The 21,745-nt window shown below is 41.2% G+C and overlaps 1 protein-coding gene across 1 annotated transcript in view; it reads left to right on the top strand.

Moving 5' to 3' along the window:
- SLC1A3 (solute carrier family 1 member 3) overlaps positions 1-20,416 on the top strand; it is an 80,612-nt gene extending 60,196 nt beyond the window's left edge. Inside the window, exons 4-10 of the mRNA XM_019982956.2 lie at positions 5,109-5,313; positions 8,447-8,489; positions 11,510-11,802; positions 14,359-14,592; positions 15,193-15,387; positions 16,292-16,426; positions 18,075-20,416. Coding sequence (XP_019838515.2) covers positions 5,109-5,313; positions 8,447-8,489; positions 11,510-11,802; positions 14,359-14,592; positions 15,193-15,387; positions 16,292-16,426; positions 18,075-18,279 — 1,310 coding nt within the window. The 3' untranslated portion in view covers positions 18,280-20,416. The remainder of the gene's footprint in view (positions 1-5,108; positions 5,314-8,446; positions 8,490-11,509; positions 11,803-14,358; positions 14,593-15,192; positions 15,388-16,291; positions 16,427-18,074) is intronic.
- Positions 20,417-21,745: the final 1,329 nt, after the last annotated feature.

Here is a 21,745-nt window from a genome sequence, read left to right as displayed (position 1 = left end):
ATAAAGAAGCTGGAAGAAAATATCCCAGTAGGAAAAAAACTTCACATAGTTTTAGAAGGATATTTACAGCAATTTGTTCCATGCTCACTCCCACCCCCTCACACCTTTCCTCAGAGCTTTTTCTCCTGCTGTATGTGCTGAGGGTCCAGGGTGCCCTTGCTCCAGCAATGGGCAGATGCTCTAGGACACAAGAGCTCCTTTTTCGGCCTGTAAATATGAAGTACGTTGTATTTTTTAGAGTTTAGTTTTTCTTATTGAAAAAACATCACATGAATACGGTATATACTACCACTCATCCTTGATTTCCTTGTTATAAGTTTGCCCGTCTTAAAATTCTAGGAGGCTTGAGAACAGGCGGCTTTCATTAGATAAATGTCTGAGAAACCCATGGTAGAGAAGGAGTATATCTAAAATAAAAAACTAAAACAGAGCAATATTCTTGAGGCAGCAGTTGCCACCCCCTCCCTTTTCCATTCTTTCTGGGCCTGATCCAGTGGCCCTGAAAGAACAATGAAACACCATGAGGGTGAGTAGAAAGAGCATTCATAGCAGAAGGCTTCTTCTTTAGATTTCACATTTCAGAGCCAGAAATAGGAATCGTTGGAAGAATATACTGAGACCCATTAACGTATAAGACAGACTTTTAGCAGATGGGAGAATAAAATCCATGCAAAGAGTAGAGCCTTAGGAACTTGACATTATTTATATGTTACCCTTTAATAACTTGACTGAATACATATTTCATTTATCCAATAAGTCATACCAAATATTATACCAGAAGAAATCTAATTTACAATAAACTTACAAGAGTTCCATATACATATTTATTGAACACTCTCTCCCCATCCCCATCTTGCCCCAAAACGTGAATTTCATGCATTTTCTGTTGTGCTAAACTGATTACTTAAACATTATCTTCATAAATAAAGAGGTAAATGCTTACTAACCCATTTGCATTAAGAAACTCTCTTCCTCTCTCTTCAGAGTGACTGCTGCCTAAAATATTCAGGTGTTTGAAGCAAAGTCTAAATCTTTTGCATTCTAGAGAATGTCTTGTTCAGTCTTTTTTAGATGCATAACTCATTGGTAAACATATATTAGGTTTGCAGACATGAATGATTAATTACTTTTTAAAAATTAATTTCTATTGGAGTATAGTTGACTTGATTACTTTGTTGACAACTGGTATTTGATGGGTTTGTTTTTAGAAAAGAAGACAAGATCCGTGTGCCCACAGTCAGCAAATATCCATGATCCTCAGTGCTCCATTAGAACACATTCTGGGCTCTTTTTCTAGGAATGATGAGGAATTTGAACAGATTGATCTGCTCTCTAGCTAGTCCTTCTGGTGACCACTGTGGTCCACTTCCCCCCAAGGTGGGGAAATGTCAGAGTTTTTCCACAGTTACCTCCCTGTATGCAAATTTCTTCTAGCCAGATGGCTCATTTCAACATTGAACTCAAATGCAATAAAGTTAGAGAAAGCTAGTATGGATAAAAGTGCATGAAACGTGGGTGACTCCTAGCTTGTCCTTAAGGATTGAGATATAGTAGAAAGGGTACTCCCTTTGAGTGTGGGTTCAAATCCTGCCATTACTGTTTACTAGCTGTGCAACACTGGGCAAGTGACTTAACTTCTCTGGTCTCTTGTCTCTTTACCTTTAAAATGGTATCAACAATATCTGCAACATACAGTTGTCATGAAATTAGATGTGCCACTGGTGAGAGGAAGAATTTGGTGAGTGATTTAGTGGATCAGCACAAAAGTTAACTCAAAATATACAAAACATATAAACTTACAAACATGTCACTGTAATTGGAAGAACTATGGCAGAACTGTAATTAATAGGCAATATAGTATTTCTTGGGGTTCAAGAGGATCTCAATTCTGATGACAGATTGTTTTCATAATAAAGATGTCAGGATGTCTTGAATAGGGTTGGTTCAGCTAAGCCCAGATCAGATGAGGAAAAAGGGACCAGTTAAGATCATTCTCTTTACTACTTGCCCTGGAATGTGTTTCTCACGTACGTATTTAGATGAACACAGAGTCGTCATAACATACTCCCACGAGTACCTGCATACCCAAGTGACCTCGTTCGCCCTCACCCCAGTGCCCTTTTCCTCCATATATTTTAAAATGACGAGGCTCCATGCAGACTTCCCCCTTCTCAAACATTTAGAGCACTTCCTGCCAGAGTTCCCTTTTCTATAAAGTGATTTAGTGCTTTACTCTTGTGCCCAGACACTCTGACATTTGTGTGCAGCGCTTTGTCTGGAATTTCAGGAGGCTTGAGAAAGGAGATGGCCCCAGAGTTGGGGTGAGAGACAGGAAGAATGACAGCCTGCCCGTGTGGAGTTTTGCCTTCCAGAGCTTTTCCTCCATTTCCTTTGCTCCTCCAGCATTGAGGCTGTTCTCTTGCAGACCCGGTGTTGTGACAGATTGTCCACATCCATCCTACCTTTGCCCTGATGACAGTGTGTGGCTTTGCTTCTAGCGTTCCCTTTAGTTTGACAGACCCTACTCAGAGAAAAGGGGAGAGGTTAGAGTTGGAAGGAGGAGGGGAGGGGCACTGGGGTACCCAGAGCAGAAGTCAGCAAGCAGCCCCTCATGGGACACCAGACCCCTTTAGAAGAAGGACCTCCATGGAGATTTGGTTAATAAAGATACCCGTACACACCCCTGCCTTTTCTAAAACGTTAGCAGTTGCTGCTTTATTCTCTTTCACAGGATCAGGGTCAATATGCAGAGGTTGGTGAGGCCTCTCATTTGACCATCGATTCTCTCTCTGGGCTCATTGCTAAAGAAAATGCTTCAGTGTTTGTCTTCATCTATTTCACAATTGGAAAGTATGGAGTAAAAAGTCACTGGTTTTCTTTTTTTATTAACTTTATTTAAAAAAAGAAAAACAAAAAATCTATAAACTTTGTTTCCTAGAGCTGATGGCCCTGTAGCTGTGAATTCCGGAATAACAGTGCCCAGCCCTCCCCCATGGTGGGAGGGAGGGAGATTTAAGCCTCCTCCTTTGTCTGCCACGTTGGTTTCCAGTGCTGTGCCTTGACCACTTAGCGCTCTCTCTGAATAGCTATAGGTCGGGAATAGTGGGCAGGAGCGGCAGAGAAGAGTTGGCGTGAGAACGGAACAGCACCACAGAATAGAAGGCGAGAGGGAAAGAAAGCATCTCGGAGGAAGAGAATACTGCCGCCTGGTACCCCTAGCAGAGATATCCGGCCTTTTGTGCCCACACCACTCGCCCGCCGAAGAATTGCAGGCTTCAGTGGTGACGAGCTCAGGCAATGATGGGAAAGAGAGTGGGCCCCTTCTGGGAGAAATGATTTCAAGCACAGGAAAGCCAAGATATTTTGAGACACCATAGGAGACCTGCGGATGAACCTGGGGGGATGGGACCACGTGGACTGAGGACAGATTAGCCCATTTCTAATGATGGTAAAGTGTTGAAGTGGCGCCAACCTCACAAGTGGGTGTTAACCTTAGGTTTCAAGAAGCCTAGGGCAAGGATAAAAGAAGCTAACTTCACTGCCTTAAAACCAAAATTGGCCTTCTCGTTTGTGGGAGCTGTAGGTGGTTTTCTCAGGGGCAGAAAGTACACTAAATTCAGTTACATAAGATCTGGGCTCAAGTTCCCACTTCATTTTACTTGGTATTAACTAAGAACTGAGAAATTTACTTAATTGCTTTTTAATCTGCCTTATAGATTGTTGTTAAAAATAAGAATATAGCAAGTACTACGTGCTTATTATGAAAATTATGAATGATTTGATTCAAATACACATGAAATTATAAATTGGAGATCATGGCTTCAATTCCCATATAAGCTCATTACCATTATCAAGATTTGGGGGCAAACCCAGCCAGTTATCTGGCATTCATGGACATTATCCAATATACTTTACCTTACTCTAAATACATTGATATAAACAGAGTCACTACCTACATATTGAACCACTGTTAGAGTCTGATACTGATCACTGAGCTACAGTGTAAACTTTTAATATATTTATAAATTTATGATTTTGCATAATAAAGAAAATAGTTTGATTAATTACGATTGGATGATGCTATAATTGAATCTTAGTGTTTTAGGGAGTTTGGGGGGGAGAAAGAAAAAAGACAAATGAAGAAATGGTTAATGAAACAGAAGAGCCCATATTATGATTATGAAAACTTAATCTTTTGAGAGTTTTGGGTTATTTCCAATTTTTTTCCATCCCGAGAGGCATGGAGATGTGTTCCATTTGCTAGAACAGTTAGGGAAACATTCACCATCATGCCTCCTCTTTCACAGAGGATCATGCCTTGTCTGAGGTAGACTTTGAAGATGTCCTGAAAAAGAGGGGAAGAATGTTTCACATGAGATAAGGTATGCCAGGCCTGTGGGACAAGGTGGAGGAAGGCAGAGAGCAAAAATGAGAGGAACCCCACCAAAATTACTGTTTTTAAAAACTGTTGATGAGATGAGATAAAATGAAACAACAAGAGAAGCTGTTTGAGAACTTTGGCCTACTATCGATGTAAATTGAGGATAACTCAGTAAGTGAATAGAATAATAGCTTAAATTTTACATTAAAAATAAAAAAAACTTACAAGTACATACATAAAATAATAATTCTTATAAAAGAATTTAATGGTAGTTACTCTGTGTGAGTCTGCAGAGTGCTCAAAACTTGAAATATGCTTAGATTATCCTGCCAGAAACCTTTTTTAAGGTATCTCTTCATATACACACACACACACAATACTCACTAATTCACACTCACAGCTTCCCCAACTAGTAGCAACCTAGGAAAGAATTTGATTGCCCCTTCAAACCATCAGAGAGTCATGTGAAATCAACTCTTGGGGCAGAAAATGGGTGATCACGTGTTAGCTGACACAGCTGATGCCTAGCCATTTTATGGCTTTTCCCCTTCACCTTTTGTGATGCCCTGACTCAATTTGGTGCCAAGTTCTCATAACATGTATAAAATCCCATTGTCGGGTGGGAGAGGGTTGGGGAGTGAAAAAGGAAATGTTCTTCCCATTACCTTCCACTGGACAATTCCCTGAACTGATTTCCTGAAAATCTCCTTCTGTTTGCCTTCCCTAGGAATGGCGGCCCTAGATAGTAAGGCATCAGGAAAGATGGGGATGCGAGCTGTAGTCTATTACATGACTACGACCATCATTGCCGTGGTGATTGGCATAATCATTGTTATCATCATCCATCCTGGGAAGGGCACAAAGGAAAACATGCACAGAGAAGGCAAAATTGTACAAGTGACAGCTGCAGACGCCTTCCTGGACTTGATCAGGTACGTCCTTGCAAGCCCATCCTCTTGAGTATATTTTGACAACCTCTCCTCTTTCGGGGGGAGCTGATCAAACCCTAGAAGAGGTATCCAACTGAACCAGTCCTGTTGGGCTTGAAATGAAGATCACATGTAACAGAAATGGAAGTAAGGATCCGTTTTCTGATCTCATGTGAAAGAGATAAAAAGAGCAAGGAAAAGATAAAGATTTAGGAGCCCTGCTTTTAGGATTCAGAATCTGAGCACTCAGTCCTCTTAACTGTGCAGCTCATCTTGGAATATTAATATCAATAGTTCTTTTGTGTGTATGATTTTTTATTGAAGTATAGGGTTGTGCAATTACATAAGTAACAGGTGTACAACATAGAAATTCAAAATTTTTTACAGGTTATACTTTGCTTATAAAATACCAGCTTTATTCCCTGTGTTGTACAGTATATCCTTGTAGCTTATTTTATACTTATCAGTTTGTACTGCTTACTCTTCAACCCCTGTATTGCCCTTTCCCCCTTCCCTCTCCCCACTGATAACCACTAGTTCTGTGTCTGTGAGTTTGCTTTTTGTGTTATACTCACTAGTTTGCTGTACTTTTTAGATTCCACATGTATAAGTGATAATCATATAGTATTTGTCTCTTTCTGACTTATATCACTTAGCATAATGCCTTTCAATAATTCTTGACCTACCTTTCTCAAGTCTTACTGTTTAAGGCTATTTTTTTCCCTCAAGTATAGCCTGTTCATTGGACTCTTCTAATTTGGAACTTGTGATCTGTATCACCATCCATTATACACAACAATTCATTTCCAGAAGGGACCTTAGAGATCATCTGATCTCACCTGTCCTAAGGTTTTCCTTTTGTACTATTTATGAAGAAAGGATTTGGCAAATCAATAATAAAAGATTAAAGGATGACTTCTTTAGCATTGTTTTTATATACAAACTGTATACTGATTACAAATTAGTTTTATCTAGTACTTGAAACAGATTCAAATGATATAGTCTGATTTACACAGAACTGAGAAGTAAGCCTAAATTTGATCCTGGCACTTCCCTGCCTGCTGTCTATCCACATTTGCTTTTGCATGGGTCAGGTCCTGGAGGGAAGCATTGCAGGCTCAAAAGGATCACTGAACAGGGCGTGCAAAGGTGTGGGCTGGGTTAAGGGAGCCTACAGGGGACTATCAGCAATAGGAAATTGTTTTGTTACCACCTGTTGCTTTGAGGTCAGGAAGGGAGCTATTCCTAGAACTCAGGATGAGCTGTAGCCTTGGAAAAGGCCACGAAGGACAGGGGCTGGAGCTCTAATTTGGAGGAAGGGAGCTATTGCCCAACCTGCCAAGAGAGAGAGCTGGAAGAACCTATACATCCACTTCTCTCTCCCACTTCTGTCTGTGATCTGTCAGCACCTCCCACTGGACAAACCCAACAGGAAGCCAGAAGGCAACGGGGCAGCCTCGCAGGCACAGAGCAGGATGGCGGGTAGATGGAGAAGAGCAAATGGAAGATACCCTAGCACAGACCTCGAGATGTCCCACCTGCTCAACAGTCCAGCCAGCAGCCCATCCAGGCTGTCTTCCCAAACCTAGCTCTTTCCTCCTTATTTTCCAATGGACCTACTTGCAGAGTGACTGGCTTGCCAGTCCTAGATGTCTACTCTAGGATTCCCCACTGACCATTTGAAAGCGCTCCTCCTAGCAACTCAGTCTCCCATGCCATCTCAAGGAATGGGTCCGTGGCTGGTAGGTTCAGGAGTGAGTTGGGCAGCAAAGGACCTTTCAGCAGCACCTCTCAATACCTACCACGAGTGACTTTGTAGCATCTGTGTGTAAGCACTATACAGCCCCCTCTTGAAAGCCTTTTCCAGGGAGTTAATGGCAGTTATCTGAAGGTAATAAGCCATTCTGTTTTAGTTCATATCAAGTTGGCACCTGATGACAATGATTTTATTTAGTTCCTACAGTTAATTAAAGCTTTTCACCATTTTTTTCAGGGACTTTACCTTCAGGTAGTTTGGATTGGGGGTATTTTATTATATTCTCTTTCTGTATAATTTCTACTCCTTGTTTAAAGAGTTGGGAACTTGTCATTCTCTGATGCTTTTCTGCCCCTCCTTGCCCCAGTGACAAGTATAAGACTAGCCTGTCCTCCCCCACACACCGGGTTTGAGCATTTATCTTGGAACCTCCTAAACATTTATCTCAGGGTTCATAGAAACAGACCCATAGAGCATAGATGGGAAGAACAAAGAAACAGGATGGTCCAGGCAGTAAGAAGAGACAAGAATTTATAATCTTAACATATGATCGATGACTTAACAATTGCTGGAATCTCGGGCTCTGACCAGCTGCCCAGGTCATGTCTCCTCCACAGGCTTCCATCCTGGAGCCCTGGTGATAGTTAAACCCATCTCATCTTTAACAGATGAGCAAACTGAGACCTGCATGGACGCCACGAGTCACCCAAGGTCACACAGCTGGTTAGAAATTCCCCAATGAGAGTGCTGACTCTCATTCCTTCCCCACCATGAGCACAGACACTGGTCTAAGGAAATGACAAATTCTGCCACCTGGACCCCAGCTTCAAGTTCTGTGGACCATCTCCCTGTTGGTTACCAAAGGGCTAGAAGCTCTAACCATTCAGAGTCATTATCTCATCCCCCAGCATTCTTTGGGAGGACTTTGTGGAGAATAAAATTCCACAGTCTGACCATGACATTTGATTCAGAACATTTGGTCCCTAAACACCCAGCGTGATACTAAAATGACCCCTATTGAATGACCCCTAATGACCTCCCCCTGCCACCAGTCAACCAGAATGCTTATGCTAAAAGGTATTTCCATTTTCACTTGGGTTCTTCCTGGGCGCAGGGTTTGATGTCTGAATTTTAAAAATTCATTTGTCTGACAAAAGGACAGATGAGTTGGATTTGGGACTTAAACTGAAAAATATGAACTACATGGACCACACTTGGGGATGACCTGTGTCCCATTTCAAAACTATCTACCAAAATCTGTCTCTTTTTTCATCTGCCGCTTAGTTGGATGCAATCTTTACCTTACACACAATGAAAAGGTATTTAAGGAACTAATTTATTATTTGGAAAAGTTTCAAGTGATCATTATTTTCTTTGCAGGAATATGTTCCCTCCAAATCTGGTGGAAGCTTGCTTTAAACAGGTAAATACTCTACAGCCATGAATTCCCCTTTGAAATTCCTCTTTGGCAAACAGAGTGTGGCTGTCTTTTTAATTGAATTTACTTTTTTTTTCCTGTTTCCCTGCAATAAGAAACTTCCTTTGCCAACTAGATGGAAAGCACTAGAGTTTTCTGGGGAATTGGGAGGGGAGGGAGGGGTCTTCCCTTGTATTGAAGGCTTATTAGTTGCCAGACACTATATGTCTTGCATACAAATGGTTCATTAAGTCTCTGTTAATTGTTAAGAAGGCTAATCAGGAGACTTTCTCCCTTCCTCCATATCGCATACACAAAAGCTCACCAAGCACACAAACTCCAGTATAAGATATATTTACAACTTGCTTCAAAGATTAGGGAGATTATTCAAGTGTCTGGGTTTGATTTTAAAAGTCAGTGGGTTGTGTTTTTTAAAAGTCTGTTGAGGGCCTTTAAAGGACTCTAAAGGAGGAACCATGTCAGAAAGGATTGCCCCATCACGTATTGGATGTCTGCTCTGTGCCAAGCACTAATGTTGTATTTACTCCTCACATAAATATGATGGGTATCATTGTCTTCATTTCATCAATGAGGCAACTCATCTGTGATCATTCAGAGGGGTCAAGTAACAGGCATACGATTTCACAAGTAGTAAATGCCAGACCCAGAATTCAAACCTGTTGTGCTGATTCCCAATTCTGTCATCTTTCTGCTTCTACATTCTGTTCCCCTTCCTGGAAAGCAGTATCCAGGCTGATGCGACACTTCCCAGGAGGCCGTAGTGAGCGTCAGTTCTTCTTAGCACCAAATCCAAGCAACCCTTGGCTCTCTGTGTTGAACACACAAATACATTTTTACTATTAGGGGATAAAATGAGTAAAGCTCATTCTAACCTCAATTGAATTAAAAAAAAGCTTTGTTGCCCAAAATATTAAGAGGGAAACAATTAAATATTATAGTTGTTAAATAGTAGTTCCCAAACATTTCCCCAGATGGTGTCACTTTCCCTAACCCCTGTGCTTGGGATGTGGAAAATAAACAAAACCAAACCCTGACCCCATGGAAGGCCAAGTTTTCCACTCTTCACTTTTCTTCCCTTTTTAAAATCTGTATTGACCGTTTTTAATAGTCAATTTTGCACATACTGCAAAATTCAAACAGAATTCTTTCTTTAAAAAAAAAAAGGCTGACAAGGCAAAATCTAACTCTTTTTATTCAAAACAACTGTAACCATAAATAATAATCCCCTTTCAATCCAGCCAGCCAACCCCAGCACCATGGGGCTGATTCTTCCAGTTAGTCAGCTGGCACTGGACGAATTCAAAAACATTGATTTCTAGCAGCACTGGGAAAAGTGCTGACTCACACGGATTTATTGTATTCAATATTTGGTTTTGGATAGCACTTACACGATTTTGAAGGAGAAGCAAATGTATCGTTCCAGATCTATTTGTCTTAGATCAGAATGCAAGTGAGGTTGCAATTTCTGTGTAGGCTGCAAACTGTGTCTTAGGGGAAAGAGTTGGAGGTGTAGGAAAGGCTAGTTGGGATTGAAAATTCACCCTAGACAGTCTAAAATTGGGGTGCACTAAAATGCATAAGCACCCCAATTGAACACAGATTTGACTGGAATAGGAGACAGAACGGGGCCAGTTTCTTTGTTAAAATTACCAGCAATGCCACTGATTGTTTAGGGCTACGTCTACAGTATTGACAGCTGGCCATGTCCTTGTTTGGAAATGATAGTTTCCCACTGCACAAAAAAAGTCTCCCATACTTTACCAGTACTCTTGGTAAAGTGATGGCCAAGCATTCCATGTACAGCTGTGCTTTCTTCCCCTAGACTCTAGATCGAGGCAGCATCCATAGATTATTACTTTCTCTGGTGCTTTAGTACCATCAATGTGAAGGCCAGAAATTCTGTTCTTATTAAAATCGTAGAGAGATGGGCTTGTTTCAAATGGCCACAGGAAGACACTCAGCATCTTCTCTCTGGGGCATCTATGCAGACATTTTGGTAGAAAGACCATCTCCCTTTTTTCTTTTAAGATTTATTTATTTGTTTATGGTTGCCCTGGATCTTCATTGCTGCTCACAAGCTTTCTCTAGTTGCAGCGAGCAGGAGCTACTTTCTGGTTGCAGCCCGCAGGCTCAGTAGTTGCGGCACACTGGCTTAGTTGCCCCACAGCATGTGAGATCCTCCTGGACCAGAGATTGAACCCATGTTCCCTGCATTGGCAGGTGGATTCCTAATCACTGGACAACCAGGGAAGCCTCAAGACCACTTCCTGAGTAAGAGGAGAAACTCCTCTGTAGACTTGAGAAGTGGGTTGTCATCCTCACCAATCAAACACTTCTGCTTAAGAAATGATACAATCAGGAATACCTGGAGGAATGTTATTTGGGGATATTAAAATTTTTAATAGTCACCAAAATCGCCAACTAAGTCTAGTTCCAGAAGAGCTTTATTTGTGAGTATCATTAGCCAACATTAAAATCTGTGCTTTAAAATTTATCAGATGATCTCATATATTGTTTAATTTGATCATTACAACAACCCTGTGAGGTAGAGTCAGCCCAGTGACCCCTGTTTTGCAGCTATGGGATATGAGCAAAGGAGGTTAGGTGATTTGCCAGTGATCACATAACATGAACCCATAGAGGATACAGGAATTGTTGTGAATATCTTTTAATTTTTAAAAAGCCTATTATAGTCATTTTATTAGGGTTTCAGAAACATGCATATGTTTACTCCAACATCTTCAACCTCTTTCCTGTTATGATTTGCTGTATATTTAAGTGTGTGTGTGTGTGTGTGTGTGTGTGTGTGTGTGTGTCTGTACTGAGGAAGTAGTAGAGGTTTGTCACAGATTAGTTAGATGATAGATATAGATAGACAGATACTTTCTATAACACAGTTCTCTGACTTGAGGGTAATGTATATCATTACAGAAAATGCGAGCAGAAAAGTACAAAGAAGAAAAGAAAAATCATCTTTCATCACTGTTGTGTCTTTTCTTTTTAAGTTTAAAACCAACTATGAGAAGAGGAGCTTTAAAGTGCCCATCCAGCCCAACGAAACACTCGTGGGCGCCGTGATAAACAATGTGTCAGAGGCCATGGAGACTCTGACGAGGATCACAGAAGAGTTAGTCCCAGTCCCAGGGTCTGTGAATGGGGTCAATGCCCTAGGACTAGTTGTCTTCTCCATGTGCTTCGGATTTGTGATTGGAAACATGAAGGAGCAGGGCCAGGCCCTGCGAGAGTTCTTTGATTCTCTCAACGAAGCCATCATGAGATTGGTAGCAGTGATCATGTGGTATGTATTTCCATTTGCTCTGTATGCTCTATAGAAGATGCTTATTGCCATCAACTTGTGTTCTGTTCTGAGGAAGATGCCACCAGGCAGGATGGCCAATTGCAGAGATTTCATCTGGGTAAGCATAAGAAAATCAGTGACTTTCTGGGCTGGTAGTAGCCTTGAACGTATCTGTGAACCTCTTTTCATAGTTTGCTTCCTTGGTTTTGAAAGATGTCAACTCCTTTATTCCAGTGCTGATGGCATCCCATTGCTCATTCCTCTTTTACAACTAATTAACTATTCATTCAATACATATTTTTTTGTTATCTCCTGTATACCAAGCATTTAATGCCAGGCACTATGGATATAGCACTGAGGAAAACAGACAAGGATGTCCTAGATCTTACATTTTTTTAAATTCTTTTCCATTATAGTTTATTATAAGATATTACATATAGTTTCCTGAGCTATATAGTACGACTTTGTTCAGATCTTATATTCTTAAACAAATCAACCATATGCTTGGAGTCACAAGTGCTATGGAGAAAAAAATAAAAATATTTTATTTTATTTTTATATAATTTTATTTTATATAATATCATGTGGTGTGATTAAAAAAAAAATAACTGAGGAGGAGGCTTAAAATTTGCATTGGTTGGGACAGAAAGGCCTCTGAAGAGATGGATGACATTTTTTGCTGAGCTCTGCATGACCAGGAGAAGCTAGCTATACAAAGTGGTGAGAATCACATTCCCAGGAGAGGGAAAAGCAAAGGCCGAGGCCCCTGAACCATCAGAAAAACAGAGCTCTCCTCTCCTCCACTTCAGTCCTAAGAAGGAAGTGTAAATGGCCCTTCTGCAGCTAGTGTGAGGGACTCATGGGAAGTGTTATAGAAAGCCAAGCCACAATTTATAACAAAACTTCCTTCAAAGAAAGTTGAGAGCAGGAGACAAAGGAAAAGACTAAATCCACAGAGGAACATTGACCTTGGAAAAGTAAACTCTCCCCAGCAGGGAAGAACCCAGTGATTGGGTTAAACCTCCTGTGAGGGTTGCTTTCCTTTTATCCTTTATTTAAAATCCAGACTCCCTCTTGGCACCTGAGGCAGGAAGGCATCCATTTCTAAGAAAAGCACTCACCAACGTGATTAAAAATATCCTTGGTTTTTATTGCCACTGAAGCCCAGAGAATCCATTTTTCAGGAGTTTGTACAAGATGGATATGAAGTCGGAAACACAAAGATGATCAGAGTGCGGTCTCCACAGGCATCCCCATTGCAATGCTGGGGCCCTCCTTGGAAACCTTGGCGGGGCTGAAAGTGGACATTTATCTTCATATTATTAAAATGCTCTACCTTTCACCTCTTTTATGAAAGAAGTCTATTCAAAGGCTGCTGAATGAACCTCACATGTAGCTTTTTCTAGCTGTACATTTCGCCTGCACATTCAACATTGAGTTATTACATTTCTGAAAACAGGTACTCTTATACTTTTCTGGCCTGTGTTTTTAAAGGGCTTTTAAAAGAACCATTGTATTTTTCAATATGAAAGAAGTCCTCCACAGTTCCCAACAGACCCTTCTCCTGAAGGGTGATCGACTTCTGTGTTTATGGTAATGGGAGTTGGGTTGTAGTTTACAGCATGCATCGGACAAAGAGAGTTGAAAGCCTGGCAGCACAGCCTTGATTCAATGTATACAATCCATTTCATGTCTCCGATGTTAATTCTTGCTCAGATGTAGAGCAAGATCTAGAAGAAGGATTGCAAATAGCGGTAGCAGCCTGTGGATAATAATTGCTTAACTAGAGCACTTATAACCTGATTGTGGAGGTACATACATGCATGTTATTAACTTTGATAGCTGTGAGTTTATTTTACGATTGCCTTCTACTCATCGCAAATGGTGTTAGTTTTTCATTTGCACTGTAACATGTAATTTCCTCTTATAATACATTTATTTAAGTTAAAAAAAATACCACGCATGTAATATTATAACAAGGTTGTAATATAGGAAAAACCAATAAAAGTGGTCCTTGATAAAGAGAGTTGACTGCAAATCTAGAACACTGAAATGGCATGGTATACATCTTGCTTTAGCTTGGGAATCAGTCTCTGATGTGGGAAATGCTGCCCCCTCTCCCCTGCCCAGAAGTCTGGAAATTGGTTCAGTAGATTCTGACTGTTCAGGGTATTTAGCAGGGGAACAGGAAGTGGTGGGGAGGGCTTGGAGAGTGGATGGCATCTGAGGACTCCCAAAGCGACTGAGGTATTTAGGGAAAAAAAGAGGTAAGTAACAAAACCTCTGAACCAACCATTTTTCTTGGCTTTGGAGAAAAAAAACTGTGACCTAAAGAAATTCTGAGTTAGTGGAAAGTCTAAAGTACTATTTATATTTAAATTTATATTTTAAAAAAGGAAAGAAGGAAGTTCATAATTTCTGCAAGCCCTCATAGTATCCTGGGCAGAAAAGTTTGGAAATCAACTCTCATTGACTTTTTCTTATCACTTGGTAATTTCTGTGGAATAGTTTGTTGGAAATCAGGCTTCCAACTGTGCGTGTGTTGCTTCTACATAGGTACGCCCCTCTGGGCATACTCTTCCTGATTGCAGGGAAAATTGTTGAGATGGAAGACATGGGAGTGATCGGGGGACAGCTGGCCATGTACACAGTGACAGTCATCGTGGGCTTGCTCATCCATGCTGTCATTGTCCTACCCCTCCTCTACTTCCTGGTAACGCGGAAAAACCCCTGGGTTTTCATCGGAGGTTTGCTGCAAGCGCTCATCACAGCTCTGGGAACTTCCTCCAGGTATAGATATATCCATGGCTTATTCCTATCAGAAAATATATTTCAAAACTTACTTTGAACCAGAACCTTCAGATTGGAGTGGCAGGGTGCATTTTTTCCAGGTTTTAAATGTCTAGATGCATGAATTGGCTTTTTGACTCTGATGCTAATCAGACTGATTTGGGATTTAGGGAATGGCTGGATATACACACTTTTAGGAGAAAAATAGAAATCAACTATCCTTTCCTGCCCACTCTCATCTCCCTTGTCCAGTTGCCCTTTATCTGAGATGGCAGAGCATCGGCACAGGCTCTTCTTGCGGGAGTTGGAGAGTAATCACAAGCGATGCCTCATGGAGGAACCTAGAAGCAGAAGAGCTGTCAAATGATGCAGTGAAGAGACCCACTGTTCTAATCCTGCTCCCCTATTTATAATAGTGCTGACTTAGTTCCCTTTAATTTAGAATATGGGAGAGGAAGGAACTCTCTGTCCAAAGTACTAAAACAGACAGGCACAACGGTAGGACCAACTCCCTAAGGGTTGTTGCAAGAAGCAAATGAGGTATGCCCTGCTTCACATGTCAGGATGGTCAACTGACATGTCCTGTTTCACTGTGCTCAGCTCCGCCACCCTACCCATCACCTTCAAGTGCCTGGAAGAGAACAATGGCGTGGACAAACGCGTTACCAGATTCGTGCTCCCGGTGGGGGCCACCATCAACATGGATGGGACCGCCCTCTATGAGGCCTTGGCTGCCATTTTCATTGCTCAAGTTAACAACTTCGAACTGAACTTTGGACAGATTATTACAATCAGGTACCAGGAATATTCTACATGACATTTTCTTAAGAATGCCTTTAAATGATGAGCTAGTGATCAGGGCCACCCAGATGAGGGTAACACCCAGTTTGACACAATCACAAGCTCTGGTCCCTTACTCTATAGAACACTTGGTACTATACAAGGGGGACAGAGTAAGGGAACCGTGAACAGTCTCTTCCACAGACTTATTACTTTATGAATACCACTTTATATCTACTCATAAAACATTTTCACATTGTCACATAAGCCTATCAAATAGATATTTAACAAACTGAGTTCCAGACGGGTTATATGCCTTACAAATGAAATTCACATCGCCTCTGTAAAAAATATTGATAGTGCTACAGAACTTTGTTCATAAATCATTTTGCTTTTGAATTCATAAATTTGATTTGTTTTTCTGACCACGGTAGCCATACAAGTTCAGTATCCCTTACAATCCTCTGCTTGGATAGAGGAATTATTAGAAATAAATTGTTATTATAACTATACAGTATTTTAGACCTTACGAAATACTTTCAGGTACATGAGGAAGTATTCTATAACATCATAGGGGAAAGGCCAAAAGAACTTTTTGGCCAACCCAATATCTAGGTACAAAGTTCTTTATTTAGAAAAGGTTGTAATAGTAGGACCAATTCTTGAAGGGTTGTTGCAAGAAGCAAATGAGGTAAGCCATGCTTCACATATCAGGAGGCACATAGTAGGCATTTGATAAGTATTAGTTAATATGCTTATTAACTCAATGGGCTTTTTTTAACAATCTCATTTACGTTTTTCTAAAATGTGTCCTTAATTTGGCAAGTCATACAGCACCACTGTGCATGTTTTATAGGATCTGCTCTCTATTTGGGGAGATTTAAACAAAGGTTTTCTGTTTGGGGACTTCCTCTAACAGCATCACAGCCACGGCTGCCAGTATTGGGGCAGCTGGGATTCCTCAGGCAGGCCTGGTCACCATGGTCATCGTGCTGACATCTGTGGGCCTGCCCACCGACGACATCACACTCATCATCGCGGTGGACTGGTTCCTGTGAGTACACTCGGGCTGCATCATCCGACTTGCCATCGTGGGGGCCCCTCTGTCGTCTTAGGACACCAGGCAGCCTGGCACCCCTGCCAAAGGGCTCCAGGAAGAGGGGCAGCTTGGCCTGTAATTATCGTGCTCCCTGCCTGATCCCGACGGCTATCTGGAGCCTGAGTCCCAGACTCTATGCACACTCACCCCCTTATCAGCCCACAGGGCACATCTGGCTGTTACCCTTCTCACTCCATAAAGCCATTTGGGGATTGGGAAACCCACTGTCTGCAAAGTCAACATAAATCGGCGAAGTCAGTTCTGAATTGCACAACACATCCCCATGGTGGCCGGGACAGAAATGTGGGCCTCCCAGGCTGGCTCAGACTTTCTCCTTGTGCTTCCCATTCCAATGGCGTAATACAGGGCAGATGTTCCCATCTGATCCCCGCAGGGAGTGGGGCGTCCCCAAAGACAGTGAAAAGAGAGCTGGCGTCATTAAGTAGAATTGATTTTTGGCTCTGGGGAAAATTCCAAGAACAATACCCTAGACCCTAACCTCTAGGGCTCATCCCTCTGCCCTTTTCCCCTCACCCTTTCGACTGACACGTTCCACTCCTCTTCTTTCCCTTCCACTTACAGAATTTCTCCCCAGGATGCCCAGGTTGAAAGCCTAGAAGGACGCAGTAGGTGATAGAGTCTACATAGACGCTGTGAGCTAGATCCAATGACCGCAGAAGCTCAGTGTGCTCAAGGCATTATCAGGTGGGGGAGGGGGGTAATTAACTGAAGCGAGAGATCCACAGTCACTCGGATCTGGGCTTGTGTCCTGCCCCATGTGATACTGGGAGGGTACCCGGCCACCCTAGTTTCCTCCTCTGTAAAACGAAGACAGGAATGTCTTCAGTGGTGCTACGAGGACTAAATGCAGTGGTACGTAGGAAGCATTTGGCCCACTATCTGCCCCACAGTCCTACTCGATTCATGTGAAGACTTTTATAGCGTAAATTGGTGGTTCTCAAAGGTTTTAGTCTCATAACCCCTTTACATTTAAAAAACTGAGGACTCCCCAAACTTTTTTATCTGTATGGGTCATATCTATCAATGTTCATCATGTTAGAAAAGCTTGGGCATTTTTAAAATGTTAAATACATTTAAAGATTACAATACTAAATTCATTACATGTTAACATATATAACGTTTTTCTGAAAAAAAAATACCATCTTCCAAACCAAAAATTTAGGGAAAAGAATGACACCATTTTACATCTTTGAAAATCTCCTTAAAATCTAGTTTAATACAAGACTAACTGCTTCTGCCTTCAATCTCTTTTGTTATCTTTTGTGTTATTTTGTAATATTCTAGAAACTCCACTAGATAGACATTCATGAGAAAGTGAGATGGAAAGGGGCAAATAATATCTTGGCATTATTATGAAAATTGTTTTTACCTTAGGGACCCCCAGGGGTCTCTAGAGTCCAATTTGAGACCTTCTGGTAAAAGGAAGGAAAGAGAACCAAAGATTAATTTTAAATAGAAGGAAACAGGGAAGCAGAACTTAAGAGATGCCCCCAATGACTTAGCTGGCTAGTTCAGAACATGAGCTGAAAGCTCCTGATGTTTACTGGGGCCTCGCTTTTCACTCCTCCACGCTCTTCCCCAGGGACCGCCTTCGCACCACCACCAACGTGTTGGGAGACTCTCTAGGAGCCGGCATTGTTGAACACTTGTCACGACATGAACTGAAGAACCGGGATGTCGAAATGGGTAACTCAGTGATTGAAGAGAATGAAATGAAGAAACCATATCAGCTGATTTCCCAGGAAAGCGAAATTGAAAAATCCATGGACAGTGAGACCAAGATGTAGACTAACACAAAGAAATGCTTCCTTGAGCTCCAGGTGTTTGAAAACCAGTATACAATATTTCCATCTCATTACAACTCATTCTCACCAGTAAGCCCCTTACCTCCCTTCTCCTCCCTGCCCTGACAGGATTGGGAAGTATTCATCCAAAATCAAGGGAGGATTTTGCAGTGGCCAAAATGTATAGTTTTCATCCCAGCCTTGAAATTTTTAAGTCATTTCGTGTTAGTCTTATCTAATAAGGTACTGAGATCAAAAATAGTCCTGATCAGATCTTACAAGTTTCTGTGGCACACAATCCTGTAAATGTGATAGATCTTATAATTTAAAGACTCAAAACAAATACTCAGCTAAAATCATGGTGTTAAATCAACTTTCAGAATGGAAAAATCCTTCAGAATACAATTCAGTTTTAGGATCAAAACAAAACAAATTGATCAGCAATGGGTTATTAGTTGGATATTAAGAGGGTTCCCCCCCCCCCTTTCTCCTATGATTTGTGTCCTTATTTTATTAGTAGCAGGACAATATTAATACACAGCACAGCTGTAAGGAGGCATGTGAAGAGAAATTTCCGTGTGCCATGGGGAAGTTATGAAGTCTTATCTCTAGGCCTCAGTGTTCCCATCTATAAAATGAGCAAGTTCCTTAGATGCCTTTATGATTAATTCCAGTCCAAACATCAGGTGGCACCATGAAAGAACATCAGATTCCTCAAATTCCCCTCAGAGTGTTCTGTAGCAAGGATCATTCCATGGAGCATGGGACTTTCAAAGCAGATATTCATTGCAAAGGAACGTTTCTAAATAGTGGGGGGGATGGCTGTGTGGTTTACGAGGTCCTGAGTCCAAAATGTCAGTTACACGTCACCAGACTGGAGGCATTCCAGGAGTGGAGTTGTTCATGAAACTCTGCTTAGTTCTTCCCAAGAGGGGATGTATTCCTTTCTTTCTTCCCTTAAGGAAGGGATTCTTAAGGGATTCTTCTGGGAAGGATGTCTCCCACCACTCCTCAACTGACCATAGACTTTTAGAAAATAAAAGGTAAGACTATCAGTTGGCAAGGGTGCTTACCCATCTTACTTTGGAACACTAAAGAGCCAGCCAGGAAAGAATGGAGCATGGTTGATATTATAAACAGAGGATTTTAAAACACCAAGATTTTAAGTCATCTTTAAGGAAAAGGTGTTTTGTTTTTTTTTAAACCTGAAACACGTTTTCTCTTCAGTTCAAAAATCATTCCCTAAGGAAGTCTGCAGATTAAAATATAAGGTCACTTCTTATATTATTTTAAACAAGTCAAATGAATGAGCTCTGTCTCTACTAGAGGTCCCAGAGTCAGGTGGGTGGTCTCTTATTTGAAAAGGTTTTTGATTCTCATCAAAAGTTCTCAGAATGAGTAAAACAAGATATTTCTTTGTGTTGGAACACCACTCACAAACTCATTCAAAATCTTAAGCTGGAGTAGTGTTTAATTTGATTGTGTTTTTGTCCATGAGAGAAATAGTAGAAGATGAATCGGTATGAAGCCATATCAGCGTGGTTCCAAGAAGAAAAAAAAAAAAAAAAAGACATTGGGGCATTAGTTTCAGGCAAGGCAGCTACCAGGTTTAGAGGAGATTAATTTTTTTTTTTTTACCCTGTAAGGAATATGCAGTTAAAGATGTGAAGTGGGAGCTGTCAGACAATACCAACTGTGTTTGAGTTTCTGACTGAAAATGGTGAAGAATGGACTTAATTATGCTAACAGATTGAAAATATAGACATACATCCTCTGATACACAATTAGAGATATTTTTATATAGATCGCAAGCATTACGTGTGTACAAAAGTTAACGTTAGGCTGTGGTGGAATAACCATTTAATGTCAAGGCTGTATTTGGGAAATACACTACAAAACTTAATGTATTATCCATGGCTGTCATGACACCAGTAGAGCAAAAATTAACCATGTCAAATTAACTCGGTTACACAGTGTGATCTTTTTTAATACTAACCATCTCTTAGGGAAAGCAGATCCTCTGAGATGACCCTCTCGCCAGCCCATCATAGGCTCTGCATATCACTTGTACCCAGTGTGGACTGAGAAGCGTTACTTTGTAGATGTATTTTCAATAAAGAAAAAAATTAGTTTTACATGATATCTTTGCATGTGGTTATTATTCTTCTCCCTGAAGGAAAATAAACTTTTCATTCAAGGAAGTATTTCAGTGAGGTCAGGATAATGCTGGGAAGGATGCCTTGCAGATTTTTGGTTTGTTTGGTTTTTTTCTTTTTTTAGATTTTACTAGGTAAAATCTTGGAAGGCCCAGCTAGGGAACCCAAACACAAGAAAATCAGAAAGGACATACTCTCCCTGCCCAACTCCTAAAACTGAAGCTGGAAACAGGAGGAAGTGAGGGAAGCATTTTGCTTTAACAGCCTGCATTTACTTGTTCATTTCAGATTCAGATTTCTGCAATAGAGTGAATCATTTCCATGTTGGGATTAATTAGAAGAGTGTAATGCCACCAGTGGTTCTTCCAAAAAAAAAGTAATTTCCTGTCTGACCTTCAAATTAGGTAGATTTATCTATGTGATGACTGCTGCCATTTGTGAAAAGAGCTGAATAAGATCTCAAGGGATATTTCAGAAACAGCCAATGTGCCAGTGAACCATTCTATTCATAAAGTATGAATTATGAGTAACTGCTTTTTTTTTTTTTTTTTCTGTCATGCTTTTTAATAAAGAAGTGAAAGGCAGTACCATGGAATGCCCGGATTAAAGTTGTGTCTGGAGACCTTTTAATCTAACCCTCTACCAGCAGGTGGCAGCCACCTAGAGGAGGGTCTCTTTTAAGTATGGTCCACAAAACCCCTAGATCAGGGGTCCACAACCTCTGGGCCACAGTAATGGTATCTCCTGTCAGATCAGCAGTGGCATTAGATTAGAAATAAAGTGCACAGTAAGTGTAATGCACTTAAATCATCCCAAACCATCCCCACCACCACCACCCTATCCGTGGAAAAGTTGTCTTCCGTGAACCCTATCCCTGATGCCTGAGAGGTTAGGGACCACTGTTCTAGATCATCCATGTGAAGACTTCAGTGAGCTCATACAGCCCTTGAAATTGTAGGGAAAGTTCTGGGCATTTGCCTTTCTGCATGGGAGCAATCTTTAATTTCCATCAGTTTCTCTAAAGGATCTTTTGACCAAAACATTTACAAATCACTGTTTGACCAGTCTTTTTACAAGGCATCTATGATATTTGAATGGTTGGCTGGGGAAATGCCCACAACCTGAGGGAATCAAACCAGCTCTGGCCACCCTAAGGGAATCTGCATCTATGGGACTCTCTGGATACAGAAGCAATCAGGAAAGTGCCACAAAAAATCCCCCCCTAGGAAGTGCTTCTTCCTGCAGTCACCAGTTTCCTTCCCGTCCCAGTTGAAGCTGGATTTTGCCTCCGCCCCAACCTCCACAGCCACGCC

Source organism: Bos indicus, chromosome 20, assembly GCF_029378745.1.
Source record: "Bos indicus isolate NIAB-ARS_2022 breed Sahiwal x Tharparkar chromosome 20, NIAB-ARS_B.indTharparkar_mat_pri_1.0, whole genome shotgun sequence".
Lineage (NCBI taxonomy): Eukaryota > Metazoa > Chordata > Mammalia > Artiodactyla > Bovidae > Bos > Bos indicus.
The sequence above is the reverse complement of the archived record's forward strand: the minus strand, read 5'-3'. Positions and strand labels throughout refer to the sequence as shown.